The sequence below is a fragment of the Aethalodelphis obliquidens genome, unplaced genomic scaffold (assembly GCF_003676395.1).
Source record: "Aethalodelphis obliquidens isolate GAN/ISIS:26980383/991018 unplaced genomic scaffold, ASM367639v1 scaffold10, whole genome shotgun sequence".
NCBI lineage: Eukaryota > Metazoa > Chordata > Mammalia > Artiodactyla > Delphinidae > Aethalodelphis > Aethalodelphis obliquidens.
In genome coordinates, this window is record NW_020837954.1 from 25,505,873 (window position 1) to 25,525,030 (window position 19,158).

Below are 19,158 nucleotides of genomic sequence, written 5' to 3' on the forward strand. Positions count from 1 at the left end.
GGAAATAAAAACAAGAGTAAACAAATGGGACCTAATGAAACTTAAAAGCTTTTGCGCAGCAAAGGAAACCATAAAGAAGACCAAAAGACAACCCTCAGAATGGGAGAAAATATTTGCAAATGAAGCAACTGACAAAGGATTGATCTCCAAAATTTATAAGCAGCTCATGCAGCTTAATAACAAAAAAACAAACAACCCAATCCAAAAATGGGCAGAAGACCTAAATAGACATTTCTCCAAAGAAGATATACAGAGTGCCAACAAACACATGAGAGAATGCTCAACATCACTAATCATGAGAGAAATGCAAATCAAAACTACAATGAGATATCATCTCACACCAGTCAGAATGGCTATCATCAAAAAATCTAGAAACAATAAATGCTGGAGAGGGTGTGGAGAAAAGGGAACCCTCTTACACTGTTGGTGGGAATGTAAATTGATACAGCCACTATGGAGAACAGTATGGAGGTTCCTTAAAAAGCTACAAATAGAACTACCATATGACCCAGCAATCCCACTACTGGGCATATACCCTGAGAAAACCATAATTCAAAAAGAGTCATGTACCAAAATGTTCATTGCAGCTCTATTTACAATAGCCCAGAGATGGAAACAACCTAAGTGTCCATCATCGGATGAATGGATAAAGAAGATGTGGCACATATATACAATGGAATATTACTCAGCCATAAAAAGAGACGAAATTGAGCTATTTGTAATGAGGTGGATAGACCTAGAGTCTGTCATACAGAGTGAAGTAAGTCAGAAAGAGAGAGACAAATACCGTATGCTAACACATATATATGGAATTAAAAAAAAAAATGTCATGAAAAACCTAGGGGTGAAACAGGAATAAAGACACAGAGTTACTAGAGAATGGACTTGAGGCTATGGGGAGGGGGAAGTGTAAACGGTGACAAAGCGATAAAGAGGCATGGACATATATACACTACCAAACGTAAGGTAGATAGCTAGTGGGAAGCAGCCGCATAGCACAGGGAGATCAGCTCGGTGCTTTGTGACCGCCTGGAGGGGTGGGATAGGGAGGGTGGGAGGGAGGGAGACGCAAGCGGGAAGAGATATGGGAATATATGTATATATATAACTGATTCATTTTGTTGTGAAGCTGAAACTAACATACCATTGTAAAGCAATTATACTCCAATAAAGATGTTAAAAAAAAAAATTATGTCTTTATATTCTTTTCTCATTTATCTATTTGGGGCTGGCAGTGGTTTCATGTAACCAAGTGATCTCTTTATTTTTGATCAATATTAACTCTTTATCTGTTCATACTTAATATAAATATCTTCCCGTTATTTGCTTGCTTCTACTACAACTCTGTGTGGAGTTCTGGCATTTACTATGTACCAAGGTACTACATCATCTCATGCAATCTTCCAACGATCCTGAAGGTTTTATTTTTCACTTCTCAGACTATATTTACACAGTTAGATGTTAAGTGGCTTTCCCAAGGTCAGACAGCTGCTAAGTGACAGAGCCAGGGTGTGACCCAGGCTGTGTGGTCCTATTCTGCCATGCTGCTTTCCTTCTTTCCCGTTGAGCCTGATCTTCTCAAGTTTGAAGTCAAACACCAGATTTCAGAAATGTATTTTTCCCTACCTATTAAGCCATCGTAACCAGGATTATGGAAGTGTTGAGGAGGTGAGACCACTTTTGTTTACATCTCCCAATTAAAGTGATAACAGCTCCTTTGTCATCTAGGTGCTGAGTGACAGTGGTTTTCATGTCTTGTCTGTTGACTACGGAGGTATGTGTTAGGAAAAGTGTACGAAGATTTTTCAGTAAGAAGGGGCCTTTTGATAGCCCTCATTTTGGAGGCAGTGATATTGTGTTTGCCTTTCCTTGCTGCCAGGGTTCAGGGACTCGACGGGTAAACCCACGGAGGATGGGCTGACTGCGGATGCTGTCTGTGTCTATGAATGGACCGAGGCGAGAAATGGTACCACCCCTGTGTGTCTCTGGGGCCACTCTCTGGGAACAGGGTAAGTGGGGTCTGAAGATGGATGCTGAGGTGGGTCCTTGGGGCGTTAGTGTCATATTATAGGCAGCAGTGGGCAGCAGGAGGACCCTTGAGCTAGGAGATGGTTTCTCTCAGGTTCCACATGGGGCTAGTGACCTCACACCTCAGCATGCCTGTCTGTAATACAAGGGAGGGTCTAGCTCTCCGGCTGTCTATGACACTGAAGCCCATTCCAGAACTCTCCTTGAGCGTTTTAAATGAAAGCATTCTTGTTTAGGGCCAGTGGAACCTCTTGAAATCCTGTGAAAAATTTTGTGTCTGTGCACATTCGAGGGTCAAGAGCTTTCATCAGATGCTCATACTGGATGTTGCATTTTGTACTGTTTACTTGACTGTTAAGTCACTGCTTCGCATATGTACTAATTTTCATTGCTTTACAGAGTTGCAACAAATGCTGCAAAAGTTCTAGAAGAGAAAGGTAAGATAAAATGCTTATTTTACATCGTATAATTTCTTGGCTTGATGTGGGAAAAGAAAGACAGTGAAGAGACTATTGTGTACAATCTGAACACAGAGATACCTGGAGCACCCCAACTTTAGACAGTTCCTGACAGTCTAATAAACTCTCTTTTTTCTATTTAATATACACAATACCTGCTTTTCAGAGTTATGAAATTAAAAGTAAATACTAAGGAAAGAGTTAAAATTACCTTAAAAGAGCCCTCACTGTGAAGTGATAATAAGTGTTGTTATGGAGTAATCTGGATTACAGGGGAGGAAAATAATACGTTATGAAGTAATAGGCAGGACTTGCTTTCTGCTGCCCTCCTTACATAATATTTATATCAGTGTTTCTCAAAGTGTTCTGAGAACTGCCTTTGTCAGAATCTGCAGGGGGTGTTTGTTAGAAACACAGGTGACAGCTAGGTAGATCCTAGCTATCTTCATAAACTGGAATCTCTGTGACTAAGAACAGGTGATCTTGATACGTGTTAAAAGCTTGTAATCACTTGCAGTATATCTTAAACTTTACTTGGCAATACAGGTGAGGGTGAGTTACAGTAAACATTTTAAAGTGTGTCACCTGCTATACACAATCTTAATTACTTATGGAAATAAAACAAATGTCATTTCATTGGTCCTCTAAACTCTCATGGCTCCTTCAGTGTTGACAATGAATTACCTGAATTAAATTCCCACATAAATGAATACTTCACTTCCTGGATAATGCAATTACCTTAGAAAATTTAATTACATTAAGTCTCCAACTTATGAACTCTTGCTACCATGTATTTTAATTTTCTCTATATTACATACTCCATAAAAATGATTATTCTCATACTATAAAGTCAGTATTTAGATTTACCCTTTTCTTTGCTGTTTATTATTTCCAGCATCGCTGTGCTTCCATCTGGGATTTTTCTTCCACCTGTCTGTTGGTCTGAAAATGTTTTGGTCTGAAAATGTCTTTATGTCATCTTCATTTTTGAACGCAATTTTTCCTGGGCATAGAGTTCTAGAGTGGCAGTCATTTATTTCAACCTTTCTAAGATGTCATCCACTTTGTTCTTGCTTTTACAGTTTCATTAGAAAGTCAGCTGCCAGTCTTACTGTTGCTCCTTTAAAGATAATGTTTTCTTTTGGTTATTTTTGAGATTTCTTTTTTTCTTTGTTTTTCACCATTTTTACTCTGATTCTCCTAGGTGTTCTTGGTACTTATCCTGCTTAACTGTGGCCTGATATTCATCCATTTTGGAAAATTGTTGGTCATTATATCTTCAAATATTATGCCTGCTCCATTCTTTGTCTTCTCTTTATCTGGGACTATAATTATATATGTATATATATATATTTATCTGTTCCCATGTCTTATATGTTTCCAGTGTTCTTTTCTGAGTTTTCCAGACATTTTTCTCTTTGTGCTCTAATTTAAATATATTTACATATATTTTACACATTATACCCTGTTCAATATATCATACGAAATTTTCTTTAACAATAAGTTTTAATAAATATTTCACTATTTTACCGTTTGTTATTTTCAGTAAGTTATTTTAAAGTACATATACAGTAACTCCAATGTTTAGCTCTTTTGTTTTCAGAGGGAGTGTTGGCCAAAACAACCTCATCAGCCTCTGCTGAACACTCTCCCTTCCTGTAGTACTCTGCTTTCTTAAATTAGCCAAGTCATGAAAATCTGCTTGTGTTTTAGAAGAAGGTAGTGGTTTTCAATTATCATGTACCTAGGAATGAAATCTCTTTAGCGAGGGTGCTAGTTAAAAATGCACATTCTCACGCTCCCCACCCCCTAGATACTGACTTCTGACTGGACTCTGGTGTGGGTTCATGAATTTGCATTATTAATAAGATTCACAACTGATTTTGATGCAGGTAGTTCATGTACAAGACCTTGAAGATCCCTTATTTAGGAAAGACAGTATTGAAATATAATAGGGGAGTTATTTCTTTTTTCTTCTTTTCAAGGATTTCCAGTTGATGCTATTATCTTGGAGGCTCCATTTACCAACATATGGGTTGCAAGTATCAATTATCCCTTGTTAAAGGTGAGTGATAGATCTTTACAAGATGTCAAAGTGTAGGTTGTTTCCACACACGTTTATTAACAATTTTCCTTTTCGTAACTAGTTTTATGTATTTCTAAGTTATTCTAACTTGTGATAGGTTATTAGCCAGTTGCTATTAAAGGGGGGCACAACGGCTTTTGGATTTTGTAGTCCTTTTATTTCCTTCTAATAGATTGAGCCAAAGCTTTTTTTCCCCATTAACTAACTATACCTCGTATCTTTTATAATTTTTTTCATAGATAGACTTGACTTAGGTTTGTTCGTTTATTATTCCTTTTAAAGTGAAAACAAACCTCTCATACATCATTTTCAGCCCTATGAATGTCAACCACATCTTTCATTATTTTATGAGAAGGAAGTCTCTAGAGAATTCAAGGAAGTTGCTGAATGGTTTTACACAGCATCCCAGGTAGAGAGGATGATCTTTCCAAGAAGATAAAGAATTGACTGACAAGATGTGTTTTTTTTTAATCTGTTGTATATATGATCCTAATTTTATAATTTCATTCCATGTCTGATGCTCAATTGCTTATAGTCATACCTCCATAGAAATGTTAGCAAATGAGAGGGGGGTGGGTAAGATTCTTAGAGGGGACATATGGCCCAAGTTTATAAACTGTCGATTAATCTTGGAAGGCATCTTAAGGGTACTTTTTAAAAAAATTAATTAATTAAAAATTTTTTGGCTGTGTTAGGTCTCCATTGCTGCGTGCAGGCTTTCTCTGGTTGCGCCAGGCAGGGGCTACTCTTCGTTGCGGTGCACGGGCTTCTCATTGCAGTGGCTTCTCTTGTTGTGAAGCATGGGCTCTAGGCGCATGGGCTTCAGTAGTTGTGGCATGTGGGCTCAGTAGTTGTGGCTCACGGGCTCTAGAGCACAGGCTCAGTAGTTGTGGCGCATGGGCTTAGTTGCTCCACGGCATGTGGGATCTTCCTGGACCAGGGATCAAACCCATGTCCCCTGTATTGGCAGGCAGATTCTTAACCACTGCGCACCAGGGAAGTCCCAATGCTTCTTAACATAAAGTCAACTTTGTCCAATATTAATATACCTTTGTTTTGAGTAGTGTTTGCATGATATATCATTTTCTCTTTCTTGACTTCCAACTTTTCTGAAATCTTATATTTAATATATATCTTTTGTAAGCAACATATAGTACAGTTTTGATTTCTTTTTCAGTATGACAAACGTTGTCTGTTAATCGTAGTATTTAGTCTGTGTACATTTAATGTAATTATGATATTATTTAGGCTTAAATCTACTCTCTCTGTTCTCTATTTGTGTCATCTGTTCTGTGTTCTTTTGCCTCTACTTTCTGGCTTTCTTCTGACTTGTCAGTTGTCTCAAGGAGGAAAGTGTGTTGAGTGTCAGGCTCACCTCACTAGGCTTCCCTTCTCTCTGGGATCCAGGCCACTCAAGACCTCATTACTTTGGTAGGTCTCTGATACCTTCACAGAAACGTTTTAAAAATATTTTCTTTAAGAACAATGGCTCTGGTGTCAGTCTTTCTGGGTTTTTTTCCCCAGGGGTGTCACTTAACAGCTGTGTAATCTTGGACTAACTGTTTTTAATGCTTCATCTATAAATGGGTGTAATCAGAGTCTATCAAGATTGTTGTCATAGATTCACATATGAAAAGCATGTACGATAGTGCCTGATACAGAGTAAGCACTCAATGGCCGTTAGCTATTTTTATTATCAGTGGAGTGCCATAACTCTGAACAGTACTGTTGAATAAAAAAGTGTAGGTGGGATGAGACACGGATGTAGTGAAAGGCATAGGTCCTTACCCTCAAGACGTTTCTTGTCTAGTTGGGGAGATAGGAAATTAACGGGGGGTATAAAGTAATGATGTGGATTTCCGAGTATCACCTGGGAGTCGATTTCATTACTCAGCATAGTGGAAAAAGACCATGGGCTATGAAGCTAGACAGATTTGGATTTGGGTTCAAATTTGGCCTCTGCCACTAACCAATTATGACTTTGGTAAATTATCTCCCTTTGTTGTATTTTTCCTATTTCTATAATGAGGTTGGTACTGCATAGGGTTGTTGTGAAGGTTGAATTAAGTAAAATAATCATGCAAAAATATGGGCATTCAACAAATGCTTGTTCCTTTTTTCCACTCTTTCTATAATACAGTAGACTAAGTTAGGTGTTAGGGGAGGACCCAGAACAATAATATCAGGGTAGGGAGAATTCAGGGAAGAGAAGGGTCTTGTGTGCAGGTGTGACCAATGATGACTTACAGGGAGACAGGATCTAAGCTCATGTCTTGAAGGCGAGGGACAACAGTTAGAAAACACAGACAGGAGGGGAGAATGTAAGCCAAGGCACGGGGCCAGAATGGGGTGATTATGTTATGAATACCTGAGAGTCACAGAGGACCTCTATATAAGATCTTTCACACTCGTCATTCTTATAAATCCTCACAGCACCTCTGAGTTTGGCACCATTGCCTCCACTGAGCGAAATGGAGGCTTAAAGGCTCGCCCAATTGCCCCATACCCTATAGAGAGGAAACAGGACTCGATCCTGCATTTCCTAACTCCAGGCAGTCAGATGGAGGTGCGCAGCTTTTGGGATGCAAGACTGTGGCCGGATGCGGATGGGCTTACAGCCAAGATAGGAGATTTTTGTCTGTTTAAATAGATAGTGTTCCACTCCCAAAGCTTTGTAACAGCAGATTTCAGGTAACTGGTATTTTAAGACTATTTATCTGGCGGAATTTGAAGCCAGGGAAACCAATTAGGAGCCCCTCGCTGTGGTCTGGGCTGGAGGGGTGGTCTGACCTGTGAGTCTCGAGGGGCACCTCTGGCTGGAGAGGAGTGAGGGATAAGGGGAGTAGACTGACTGGGGCCTGCTTTCTCCTTATGCCTTCAGAATTTGAGATGAATTGCTGAAGGGCTTCTCTTACTGAATTCTCCTCAGAGGAGTCCTCATTCCAGGGGTAGCAGAACCAGAAGACAAAGGAAAGAGAAAACCAAGAAATCTTGCCCTTAGCACGGTAAGAGGAGGGCAAAGGAAGGAAGGGAAAGAGAAGCAGTATTGGGATTTCCAGACTGTCCCCGAACGCGAGTCATTTGCTGTGAGACCACGCAAAAAATGCAGGCCAGACAGACCCTGGGAAACCACGCAGGTTTCTGCAAGCAGCAGGCCCATGTCAAAACTGTGAAGCAGAAGAAGTTTGCCGTTACTGACCTCGACCTGCATATTCTGTACCAAATTTCCCAGGCATGAATTTCCTTTTTATAATCAGGAAAAAAATTTTTTTTAAAGGTCCTTATATTTAGAAAGTTACTCTTCTCTCTATTACTACAGTTCATAGTGGGAGACTACAGCAAATGACATATTATAGCGCTGGGGCAATGACCACTAACTCTTATTTCTCCATACTCATAAAGGAGCAGTGACAAGCAGAAATCTAAAACTTGCTTCTACACTGAACCTGAACATAATTCTTTTCTTTTTAAACTGCGAAGCAGACGTTTGCATTTATGGCCCCAGCCTACCTATTCTGTACCCACTCCCTTCCCTTGGCAACGTCCCACTTACTACATTGCACCCCCCTCCCTGCTCAGCACCGCAGAGGAATACACATAATATACGTTGTTGGTCTTTTCTCTTTGCAAATCTGTTCCAAGGAATAAACTCTGAATGAAATTCAGTCACACTGAGATGAAAATGACAGATAATAGCTTAAAGTGTACATCAGGGATATTTGCACAGTCGATACATTCCTTCTTTAGCAAATATTTATCAGGTGTCTATTAGGTACCAGGAACTTTTCTAGGTTCTGGGGATACCACAGGGAATAAGAAAGATGTGGTCTAAGCTCCTATGAAGTCTGTATAGTTGCTGGAGAGGCACATAGAAGACAAGTATGCAATAAGAGGATTTTGAATAGTGAGAAGTGCTGTAGAGGTAATAAAATGATGTGAAAGGAATGACTGGGAGGTGATGGGGGGGACAAGGTTCGATGGCTAGTTAGGGGAGGACCTCTTTGAAGAAATATCATCTAAACTGAGACTTGCATGACAAGGAGCCAGTTGTCATGGCAGAATCTGGAGGTCTCGGCTGAGGGAAGAGAAAGGCAAGGGCCCTGCAGTGGGATCAAGGCTGACGTGTTCCAGGAGCAGAAGACAGCAGGGCCTGGGGGTGGAGAGGAGTGGGCTTAGTGATAGGCGACAGAGGCTGTGGCCAGATTCTGTAAGGTCTCCAAGGCCAAGGTGATGCTTGGGTTTAATCCACATGCCTTTGAAGGATGTGAAGCAAAAGAGGGATGTGATGAGAGTTGCACGTTAAAATGATCACTCTGGTTTCCCTGTGGGAACTGGGTTACAGCAGGGCGAGGGTGGAACAGGAAGCCACCTGGGATTGTTGGTGTAACCCAAGCAAGAGATGAGGGCTGGGTTAGGCTGGGTGATTAGTGGAAATGGAGAGAACTGAATGGACTTGGGAGTAGTTTAGAGGCAGGGTTAAAAGTTTGAGGAAGGTGCAGTATTGGCTCAGGGTTTATGTCCTTTCCTCATTTTCAGTTGAAATGGATGTTTTTAGGGCATATAAGCTAATTTACCTTTTGACTTAATCAAAATATGGCAAGAGCTGATTTAGCTAGCATTCTTTTTACTGGAATTTTCCATTAATGAAGAAATTCAGTATGTTTAGAATGATAATTATTATATTTGGCATCCTATGGTCATTATTAAAACCTAAAATGCCTTTTAAAAACATTGCAATATTAAATCATATTCAACAGAGTTTATAATGTTCAAATCCTTTAAAACCAATTATCTCTGTATTGTATACTTTATCAGAATTTCTAACTAATCAGAATGTTCTTTTCCCCAACTAAACCACTTAATTATTCTGCAGTTCACGGTAGAAGCAATTTTTAGATTATGCGTATCACTGCTCCCTTATGAGTATGAAGAAATAAGTTAGTGGTGCTATTTGCACTTTAAAAAAAGATAAGTAAAAACCACAAAATGTCTAATGTGATTATCTATGGATGGTGGGATTATGTGTGATTTGTTTCTTCTTTCTTCTGTTTTCCAAGTTTCCTACAATAACATGAATTACTTTTAAAACATAAAAGTTATATTTCCAAAAAAAAGTTTATTATATTTAGAAACTCACTACTCTCTTTATTACTACAGTTCATAGTGGGAAACGATAACAAATGACATAGCTATAGGCCATGTTTCAAGTTTTTTTTCCTTTTTAAAAAATAGATTTACTGGAAACTTCCAGGATTTTTAAGCACGGTTATGGATGCCCTGAGGAAAGACGAACTAGTCTTCCCCAGTGATGAAAAGTAACTTAATGACGTAAAGATGTCCATTATTACTATATCTATAGGATTCTGGTGGGTAATTATCATGTGACTTATTGAATGGGGAGATGACCAGTCTGAATGAGTAGATGAGAATTCTTAGATGGGCACTAGGATTTGGGGTAAGGTATCTACAGTATCTACAAATTTTTAGTATTTGGTATTATCCTTATGTCTAATTTAATGACTTTACCGATTCAGTACTTTCTCTGAAGTTATAAAGGGAGTTGTAGGTTTAGGGTGTTTCAGGACCCTTTAAAGGTCCTGTACGGTCTAACCTAGCATTCCTTGGAGGAATCTCTGAGTTCTAGGTCTTATTCCCTATGTAACCAAAATCCATACACCGTCCAGCCGAATAACCCAACAGCAAGTCCAGTGACGAGAATCTGGCAAGTCAGCCTCTCACAGTTGGAGAATCTCGAGTGCCTACAAATAGGCAGTCGTTATCAGTATTTTTTCTATTTCAGCACACTTGAGGGATCTAACATCCTCAGGAGTAACAGCGAGTCACTGTGGCAGGGGTGGATGGTATCAGAATTTGGAAGGGGACAGGGAAGTACTATTAGTCATCCTTCATGTCATAGCCTTTTCGAATTACCAGATAGGAAGTTGACCAGGAGGCTAATCAAACCTATTGATCTCATGTCCATCCTGTACATTTATGGGGAAATGTAAACAAATTGCTACAAAGCGTTCTCCTTGGTCCTGTGGTAGTTCTTGTTATTTTTTGGTTTGACTTACTTTGTTTTCGTTTAATTAAAACATTCCAGGTATTATGAAATAAGGCAGAATGAGGAAAAGGTGAGGTTCTGCTAATTCTGTACAAATTCAATGTTTTTGTTCCTTATTTTCAAAAATCACATAGGAATAAATTAAATCAAATAAGCTAAGTAAATTGTATGAGTAAACAGAAGAATCTTGCCTGGAGGAAAAAAAAGTCACTATATGAAGCTTATTATATATGAAGTTGTATTTCCTGGGAGGGATGGAAAGAGCATTCCTTTATTTTGGGCAAACCTCATGTTTTGCTAAAGCCTTAACTTAGAAGAGGAGAACTCTCAATGTATATTTCTTGAACTGAAAGCTTTTCTTCCACTTGTTCCTAGTGTTAAATTCCTGTCTTCTCCCCTTCTTATCATACATGGTGAGGATGACAAAACGGTGCCTTTGGAATTTGGAAAAAAAGGTAAACTAAGTTCAGCGGCTGACATAAACATACTATACTAATTTCACCATTTTCTCAGCCAGCCAAACTTTGATTAGGGCCTAAAGAAGGGTCTCTGACATTATAAGGGGTTCTCTGCACCCCTGAACTGCTGTGCCGCCTGGTGTATACAATACACTGTTGCCACTGTTCCATGAGCTATGCAGCTTTCAGTTCCTTGGTTGTAGAGGCAACCACTCAGGGATATGCAGGGTGCCCATATCTCTGACTTAATGGGACTAACTCCCTAAGTTGGCTGTTTCCATACCCTTTTAGGAAAATTCGACTAGGAAAACAACTGCTTCAATGATCAGCCTTTGAGTCCTTGTCTTTCTGCCCCTTGCAGCTCTATGAAACTGCACACAATGCATATAGGAACAAAGAGAGGGTGAAGATGGTGATCTTTCCTCCTGGCCTCCAACACACCTTCCTGTGTAAAGGCACCACACTGTTAAAAACCGTGAGGTAAGATCTGCTTTGCTAAATGCAATGGGGGCTGCTCTGGTTTACTTAGACCATGAGGTGGGGAACGCATGTGAGCTCATCTAAGTCCTTTTCCTGCAGAGGTTTCCTGAGCCAGCAGTGGGCGTGAGGTCTGAGTACAGCGGAGAGCGAAGACTTGGTCCAAACACCACTTGTGGTGTATCTTTCTTATGTAAAACTGGGCTGCTTGGGTGAGCTGACGTTACTGACATTTCTACAAGTCACTTGCCATTTTAGTAAGGGAAAGCACGGATGCTGGGCATTATGGAATGTCCTTGTTTAGCTTGTCATAGTCTACTTTGTGGAACATGCCAAAACTTCACTGTGGAGAATCAGAATTTGGTAAAAATTTGATCCCATCTAAAAATGTACAGTTACCAAACATTCTGGGGATATCTGTGGATAAGGTGGTTTTTGATTTGCACCTAGACAGCAAGCAGTAGCAAGAAAGATGCTCCAATGTAGTTAAATAATTTGTATTTCAGTTTAGTTAATTTAAATGGCATTAAAAAGTTCCAAGCTGTTTTCTAGCCTTCTGAATAGCACTAGGGAAAGTCTTAGCACGCTATTCAATCTGCTATAAAATAGTAAGATTCGGCACTCATGTAGCCTTTGGAAATTAACACTGTATTTTTAGCCCTAATATAGTCATACATTTTCCCTCCCAATTCCCAGAGATACTTAACTAGATTATTATTTAATAAAACAAAACAAAATCAAAGAATGTTGTGAAAATGTTGAAGTCCAGTAAGAAGCTATTTTTTCTCAGGACATTTTACAACTTACTTTCCATTGGCTTTGTCCACCCCACTGCTGGGTTCACTGGACAGGGAAATCTTTAGGTCAGAAGGCTCCATGTTCCAGATGTCCCGGGCATACTCCTTAATTGTTCGGTCACTGGAGAATTTCCCTGAGGCGGCTATGTTTCTGAGTACCATGATGTTCCAGGCCTTTGGATTCTGTAAACAAGAATTATACTTGTTTAATTGAATTAAATTAAATTGACGTGCATCTAAGGCTCAGGGCCTGAGTGCCCAACAAGCTGTATGACAAACATCAGGCCAAGCACATCCAAGTACAATTTATGGGGAAAGTGACAGGAGTAAATTGTAATGAATCATAAATACATTTGTTCCACAGTTGGGAGCTGGACAGGGCAGACTGTGCTTTTCTCCTATTTTAGATTATATTTCTCTAAAATGAAAAAGAAAGTATTTTTCACTCTTACAGAAAACCTAATTGGTAATTTCTGCCATAGTTACAATGTTTTGGCATGTAAGCCTTATTTCCCATGCTTCATTTTGAACGAAGATACCTCATCTCCCTTTAAACTACGGGGGAAAGGAAGAGACTAACGTTCATTGTCTGCTAGATGCCACGTAAGAAATTTATCCCGTGGCTCACAGCCAGAGCTCGAAAAACACTACTCTAGAACATTAGCTAACATGCAGGCAAACAGTCCCATGGGAGACTTTATTCACCGACTTCTCTTTTCCTGTTTTTTTTCAGAAGGTAGATACTCCAATAGGTTTACACTGAATCCCAAATACTCCACTGGGGTTTGAAAACAGGACCAATTAAGGTTTTATCCTAAATAAAAAATATACATCTATATATCTAAATAAAATATATATCTCTCATAATTTTATGTAAAAAGTATAAGAAGCTATTTATTTTTTATTAACATCTTTATTGGAGTATAATTGCTTTACAGTGTTGTGTTAGTTTCTGCTGTACAACAAAGTGAATCAGCTGTATGCATATGTATATCCCTACATCCCCTCCCTTTTGGTGGGTCTCCCTCCCACCCTCCTTATCCCACCCCTCTAGGTGGGTCGCAAAGCACCGAGCTGATCTCCCTGTGCTATGCAGCTGAGCATCTACTTAGAGCCTCGTGATTCCGTAAAGAACTCTAAGAAGGAGTTCTATGGAAATGACCAGAATGTTATTTGAAAACAATCAGCAATGAATTACAAACATTTAAAAGAAAAACTAAAACACAGTCTGAAATTAGTTTATTCAGACTTTGGAAACTTACTAAAATAAGAAGAGAATAAAAGCTTTCTCTCTTCACGTTCTTTATTTAAAGGGATAATGACTAGACTTTCCAACCATGTGGGCCATGTTTTCTACGCTTCAACAATACAATTATTGTTAAGAGTAAAAGCTGCAGTTTGCACTAATGAACAAGGAAGATGGAACAGAATGCTGGCCTTCTAGGTGGGCATCCTTTGGATCAGGGCCATCGTTTCAACAGAAGGGACCATTGTGCAAAACCAACATGCACATTGGTGCATGCCCTCACTCATATTTTCCTCTCCTGCTCTGTTTCACTTCTGTTTCTTTTCCTATACAGCTTTTCTACATAACAAGCATGGGTTGAGATCAAGAGGAAGGAGCTAGAGGGGGCCATTTTCTTTCCTCTGAGTTCTTGGAGGCTGTATGTGGCTGCTCTCTCCAGTGTTCAGGGAGCAGGAAGTGAGCCACTCTGCTTAAATCTAGCACTGCCTCTCCTTGGGAAGTATATAAAACTCTGGTTTATATACACTTTTGGGGGGCTGGATATGCTGTAAAGCAGCACAGGCCTTGAGTGATCCTGTTTTAAAACCCCAAAGGGATATCTGGGATGACTATGGGAACTACCTTGTCACCTGGCTTTGGGAAAGGAATAGAAAGAAATGTTAGCACAGTATGTTTCTCTCGGAAATAGTGACTGATGTGTCCAGAGGGCAGGAGGTGGAGAGTTTATGCGTTCCCAATGGTCTGGTCTATAATGGCTTTCTAGTTGGAAAGCCAAAATGGAGACTGTGTGGGCAAGGACGGCTACCTCAAGAAGCCCAAGCTGGAGTCTTAGCACAGGGCCAGCCTCCTCCTGTATCTGTTCTTCTGTGGTTTCTGCAGTTCCCTACAAGTCTTTCCTATCAGAGATGATCGCCTTTCCATATATTTACTAAATGTACCTAGAGGGCTGGGCTTTTTGGTAAAGATGTATGACTTTGCACATGAAGGGTTACTCACGTGGCTCTAGCCCCTTTCTTTCCTTTTTCTCTCTCTCTCCCTTTCCTTCCTTTCCTTTTCTTTTCTTTCTTTCTTTCCTTCTTTCCTCCCTCCCTCTCTCTCTCTCTTTCTTTGTTTCATTCCTTTTTCTTTTTCTTTTTTTTAAATTCCAATGTGAAACCTCCCCTCTTTCTATACATTTATATTCTATTCATATAGCACCACTCCATGGGTAATCCAGGAGAGGAACTTACTTTACAATTTTCAAATACTAGGGGGGTCAGTCCTTTCCCGATAAACGAAGGTTCAGCCTTAGAATCAATTTAGCAGATTTTTCTTTTTCTTTTTTTTTTTTTTTACATCTTTATTGGAGTATAATTGCTTTACAATGGTGTGTTAGTTTCTGCTTTATAACAAAGTGAATCAGTTATACATATACATATGTTCCCATATCGCTTCCCTCTTGCGTCTCCCTCCCTCCCACCCTCCCTATCCCACCCCTCCAGGTGGTCACAAAGCACCGAGCTGATCTCCCTGTGCTATGCGGCTGCTTCCCACTAGCTATCTACCTTACGTTTGGTAGTGTATATATGTCCATGCCTCTCTCGCGCTTTGTCACAGCTTACCCTTCCCCCTCCCCATATCCTCAAGTCCATTCTCTAGTAGGTCTGTGTCTTTATTCCTGCCTTACCCCTAGGTTCTTCATGACATTTTTTTTTCTTAAATTCCATATATATGTGTTAGCATACAGTATTTGTCTTTCTCTTTCTGACTTACTTCACTCTGTATGACAGACTCTAGGTCTATCCACCTCATTACGAATAGCTCAATTTCGTTTCTTTTTATGGCTGAGTAATATTCCATTGTATATGTGCCACATCTTCTTTATCCATTCATCCGATGATGGACACCTAGGTTGTTTCCATCTCCGGGCAATTGAGCAGATTTTTCAAATGCTGATGGTGGTCCCACCCGCTACTGGGTCAGAATCTCTTAGAGGGCGGTGGGCATCTGTACTTTGAAAAAACTGCTTGGTGATTCTGATGCACTTCTGGTTAAGGGCCCCAGCCCTAAATAGGCTCCTGGAGGGGCCTTGGCTTTGTCCATGCTGGGGCCTCAGTGCCCAGCATGGCCTGCCATGGAGGCACCCAATGCCCCAGTGCCTCTCTGTTGAATAAATGAGTGGGTAAAGTGAGTATTTAATTTCGCTTTATACTCTTAGTCTCTAGGATATGCCTGCTGCATGGTGGGTGCTCAATAAATATTGAATTATTTGTGACTTTTTACTTGGATATTAAAAAACCTACAACTGCAACTGAAATGTCAAATGCCAACCTTTGCCTGAATTTGGGTACAGTTAAGTTTTGATCTGAAAAACCTAAAGAGCTGCCTCACTTCCCATTTTTGATTGGTTGGTGGGGCCCTGTTATTTAGATTTAATAAAAAGAAACCAAAATTTTAATGAACCGTAAACTGGTTTCCTTTGTAAGTCTCGGCCATGTACTCACCATGTACAGCTGACTGACTTTTTCTTGACACTTGACGTAGGCTTCATAGTCTGCAAAAACTTTAAACCTTTTTTTGTGATTAGAAGGAAAAGACAAAAAGCTTCATTAATAGATGTGTGCTAAGATTCCATTTAAAATTCTCTTTTGCTTAATGTCAGGCATGGCTGGCTTACCAGTCTGACACTTCTATTCACAAGGGTTTCAACCAGCCCTCAACCTTTCTTCCCACACGTGAGAATGTTATCACACGGATGCATCTGAAAGTTGGGTACACCCGTGGAAGGAGAAAAAGAATACCAAATTTGTGGGTCTTATTCTTAAGTCTTCTCCTTGCATTGTTAGTGGAGAATATCTAATTTTCCTTTCCAAGTCTACGTTAGCTTATTAGATCACAGATCTATGCTAATCTACATGTGTTGCAGTTGGTTTAAGATATTCTCATCCCCTTTCCACGGCCCAAACAGCACCATCTTCTTGTGGGAACTCACCTGTCATGATAAAATAGCATGTTGACTAAGTCTTTGAAGAGGTCAGGCTGCTTGGGAGAAAAGAAGCCCTTGTCAATTTGGTCGATGGCCAGCTTTAGCTCTGGAAGTGCCTCGTAATATTCTTTTGCCTTATACCTGTAGGGTCGGGGCGGGGGATAAGAAAAGGTTCTGTTAATGTTTGTTAATGACACACTGGACGCTACATTAGCTGTGAAAAATGCATTCAGAAATATGGCATTTATAAAGTCATTATAGAGTTCAACAGGGTATAAATAATACTTAACTAGATCCTGACATCTTTTTTCCCAACTAAATTTGATTAGTTCCTTGTAACCAAAGACACTAAGGACAGTAGATAATAAAAATCCTAGTCACAGAGCAATAGTCTAATCCGGTAAAATACAGTAAGATTCATTTCAAAGCAGGCTTTATGGCTCTAAACAAGCGTCGTACAGTTGCTTTTTTTAAAAAAGATTTATTCTTTCTTTCTTTCTTTAATTTATTTTTGGCTGCGTCGGCTCTTAGTTGCGGCACGCGGGATCTTTCATTGTGGCCTGTGGGCTTCTCTCTAGTGTGGAGGCGGGTTTTCTCTTCTCCAGCTGTGGTGTGCAGGCTCCAGGGCGCTTGGGCTCTATAGTTGTGGTGCACGGGTTCCAGAGCTCGTGGTCTCTGTAGTTTGCAGCACACGGGCTCAGCAGTTGTGGCGCGCGGGCTTAGTTGCCCCACAGCATGTGGGATCTTAGTCCCCTGACCAGGGATCGAACCCGCATCCCCTGCATTGTAAGGCGGATTCTTTACCACTGGACCACCAGGGAGGTCCCCGACAGTTGCTCTTTGGTCCCACAGATTCCCAAATTTGTTGCTACTGAACAAAAGTTTACTTCCAAGGGTTGGGAAGTATATTCGACACCCTCCAGATTTTGTGATTGCTCTGGCTCCTTTGAGCAGCATCTTTCTTTACTTCTTACTTGAATCCAGGTTAATAAACGTATCCAGATAGTAAGTGGAACAAGTATCCTGGGTGCTTCTATACAACCAGGCCTATCATCTACCACATTTTAGTCCATCTCTTTGAGGTCTTAAAGGAACACTAGATGGTTTAAATAATAGGCAAAAACTTCAACTACACACTGGTTCAGTGTTTTGATCAAAGTAGAGATCACAGATGTGGAGAAGTGAACAGCTCATGAGGCCAGCTCTGCCATGGCTGATAACAAATAGCAACGAGCCCACGTACCTGTGCCCAAGCTCCGTTCACTTTCACTTGCTGCGTGTAACAAGACTAATCTGTGGTCAGGAGGGTCCCCTGACTCATGGGAGATGTTCTGCTGTCACTCTCATGGGACCTGCCTCAATGGGACACCTGGGTGGGCAGGTACCCTCCTGGGGGGATACCTGCTCAACAAGCAGGAGTGCTCTCTCACCCTTTCTTGTCCAAAGCAGCCACGTCCTCTATTCTCATGCCAAAGATGAACAGGTTCTCTTCCCCGGCTTCCTCGGCCATTTCCACGTTGGCCCCATCCATGGTCCCGATAGTCAGGGCCCCGTTCAGCATGAACTTCATGTTGCCCGTCCCCGAGGCTTCGGTGCCTGCAGTAGAAATCTGCTCCGACAGATCTGTGGCTGGAATGACTGCAAGCAAGGCATTAGTGACAGAATTAGTGATCCTGTCTCTCTGGATCCGCTTGTACGGTACCCAAGCATTCACCTAGCTGGCCTGTTCTAATCATTAAAGTAGTATGTGTACATCAAGATAAACATTCAAATGGTGCAGGATGGATCTCACGCTTCCCCTTGACTCTGGCAACCACTTTTGCCCCTTTCTGATGTGCTTCTTGGTGGTTATGGCCACAGTGCTGAATAACTCTATGCTTACACTACTCTTCCTTGGTCTATAAACGTTAAAGAGCATCTATTGACTCTCTGCTATAAAAGTCGACGCTACTGTGAAGTAAAATTCCTATTTTATGGCCAGACAAGAAAAAGTTAAACATGAAAATTTTTCCCTGCCCTTTGGCCTCCTCTCTCCCTTCTCCTGTGCATTGTGTATCTGCATTAGGCATGGACCAAACTTCCCCATCAGCAGAAATATCTACTCAGCCATAAAGAGCAACGTTCTCCTGGCACCAACAAGACAACTCCTTAAAAGACAACATTCCTCCTTGATCTTGCAAGGGGTCACAATGACCCACCACTTTGTACCTGAAGATCTGGATTCTGTAAACTGTCAACAATACAGCATTTAATGGAGAGCCCCGTCTCGAAAAACTTATATAACTGCTTTGACTTCTAATGGGTGGAACAGTTCTTGGAACTTTCTGATCTGCTGTTCCTGGGTTATAATCCTCAGTTTGGCTCAAATAAAATTTTCCATTTCTTTCTTGGATGGGCTGATTAATTTTTTATCAACCTTACACTTCTCTTCTCCCCCTTCTTCCTTTCAGTTTTTGTTATGGTTTTATTTTTATTTCTTCTATTTCATAACTTTATAAAATATATCTAAACTTCTCTTTCTTGATCCTTAAGATTCAGAATCTTCCCTGACCCCTCTTTTGCAATCTGAGGAAACTGGA

At 40.5% G+C, this 19,158-nt stretch overlaps 1 protein-coding gene across 3 annotated transcripts in view; it reads right to left on the reverse strand.

Moving 5' to 3' along the window:
• Positions 1–19,158, reverse strand: part of PYGL (glycogen phosphorylase L) — a 57,605-nt gene that overhangs the window by 5,175 nt on the left and 33,272 nt on the right. For 2 of the 3 annotated variants that reach the window (XM_027111218.1, XM_027111220.1), the window contains exons 17-21: positions 18,010–18,217; positions 16,586–16,720; positions 16,098–16,164; positions 12,379–12,551; positions 2,275–2,452 (exon numbers count right to left, since the gene is read on the reverse strand). In XM_027111218.1, the coding sequence (XP_026967019.1) occupies positions 2,422–2,452; positions 12,379–12,551; positions 16,098–16,164; positions 16,586–16,720; positions 18,010–18,217 (614 nt within the window). In that variant the 3' untranslated portion in view covers positions 2,275–2,421. Of the gene's footprint in view, positions 1–2,274; positions 2,453–12,378; positions 12,552–16,097; positions 16,165–16,585; positions 16,721–18,009; positions 18,218–19,158 lie in introns of those variants that run through there. The other variant, XM_027111219.1, reaches the window with a different exon arrangement.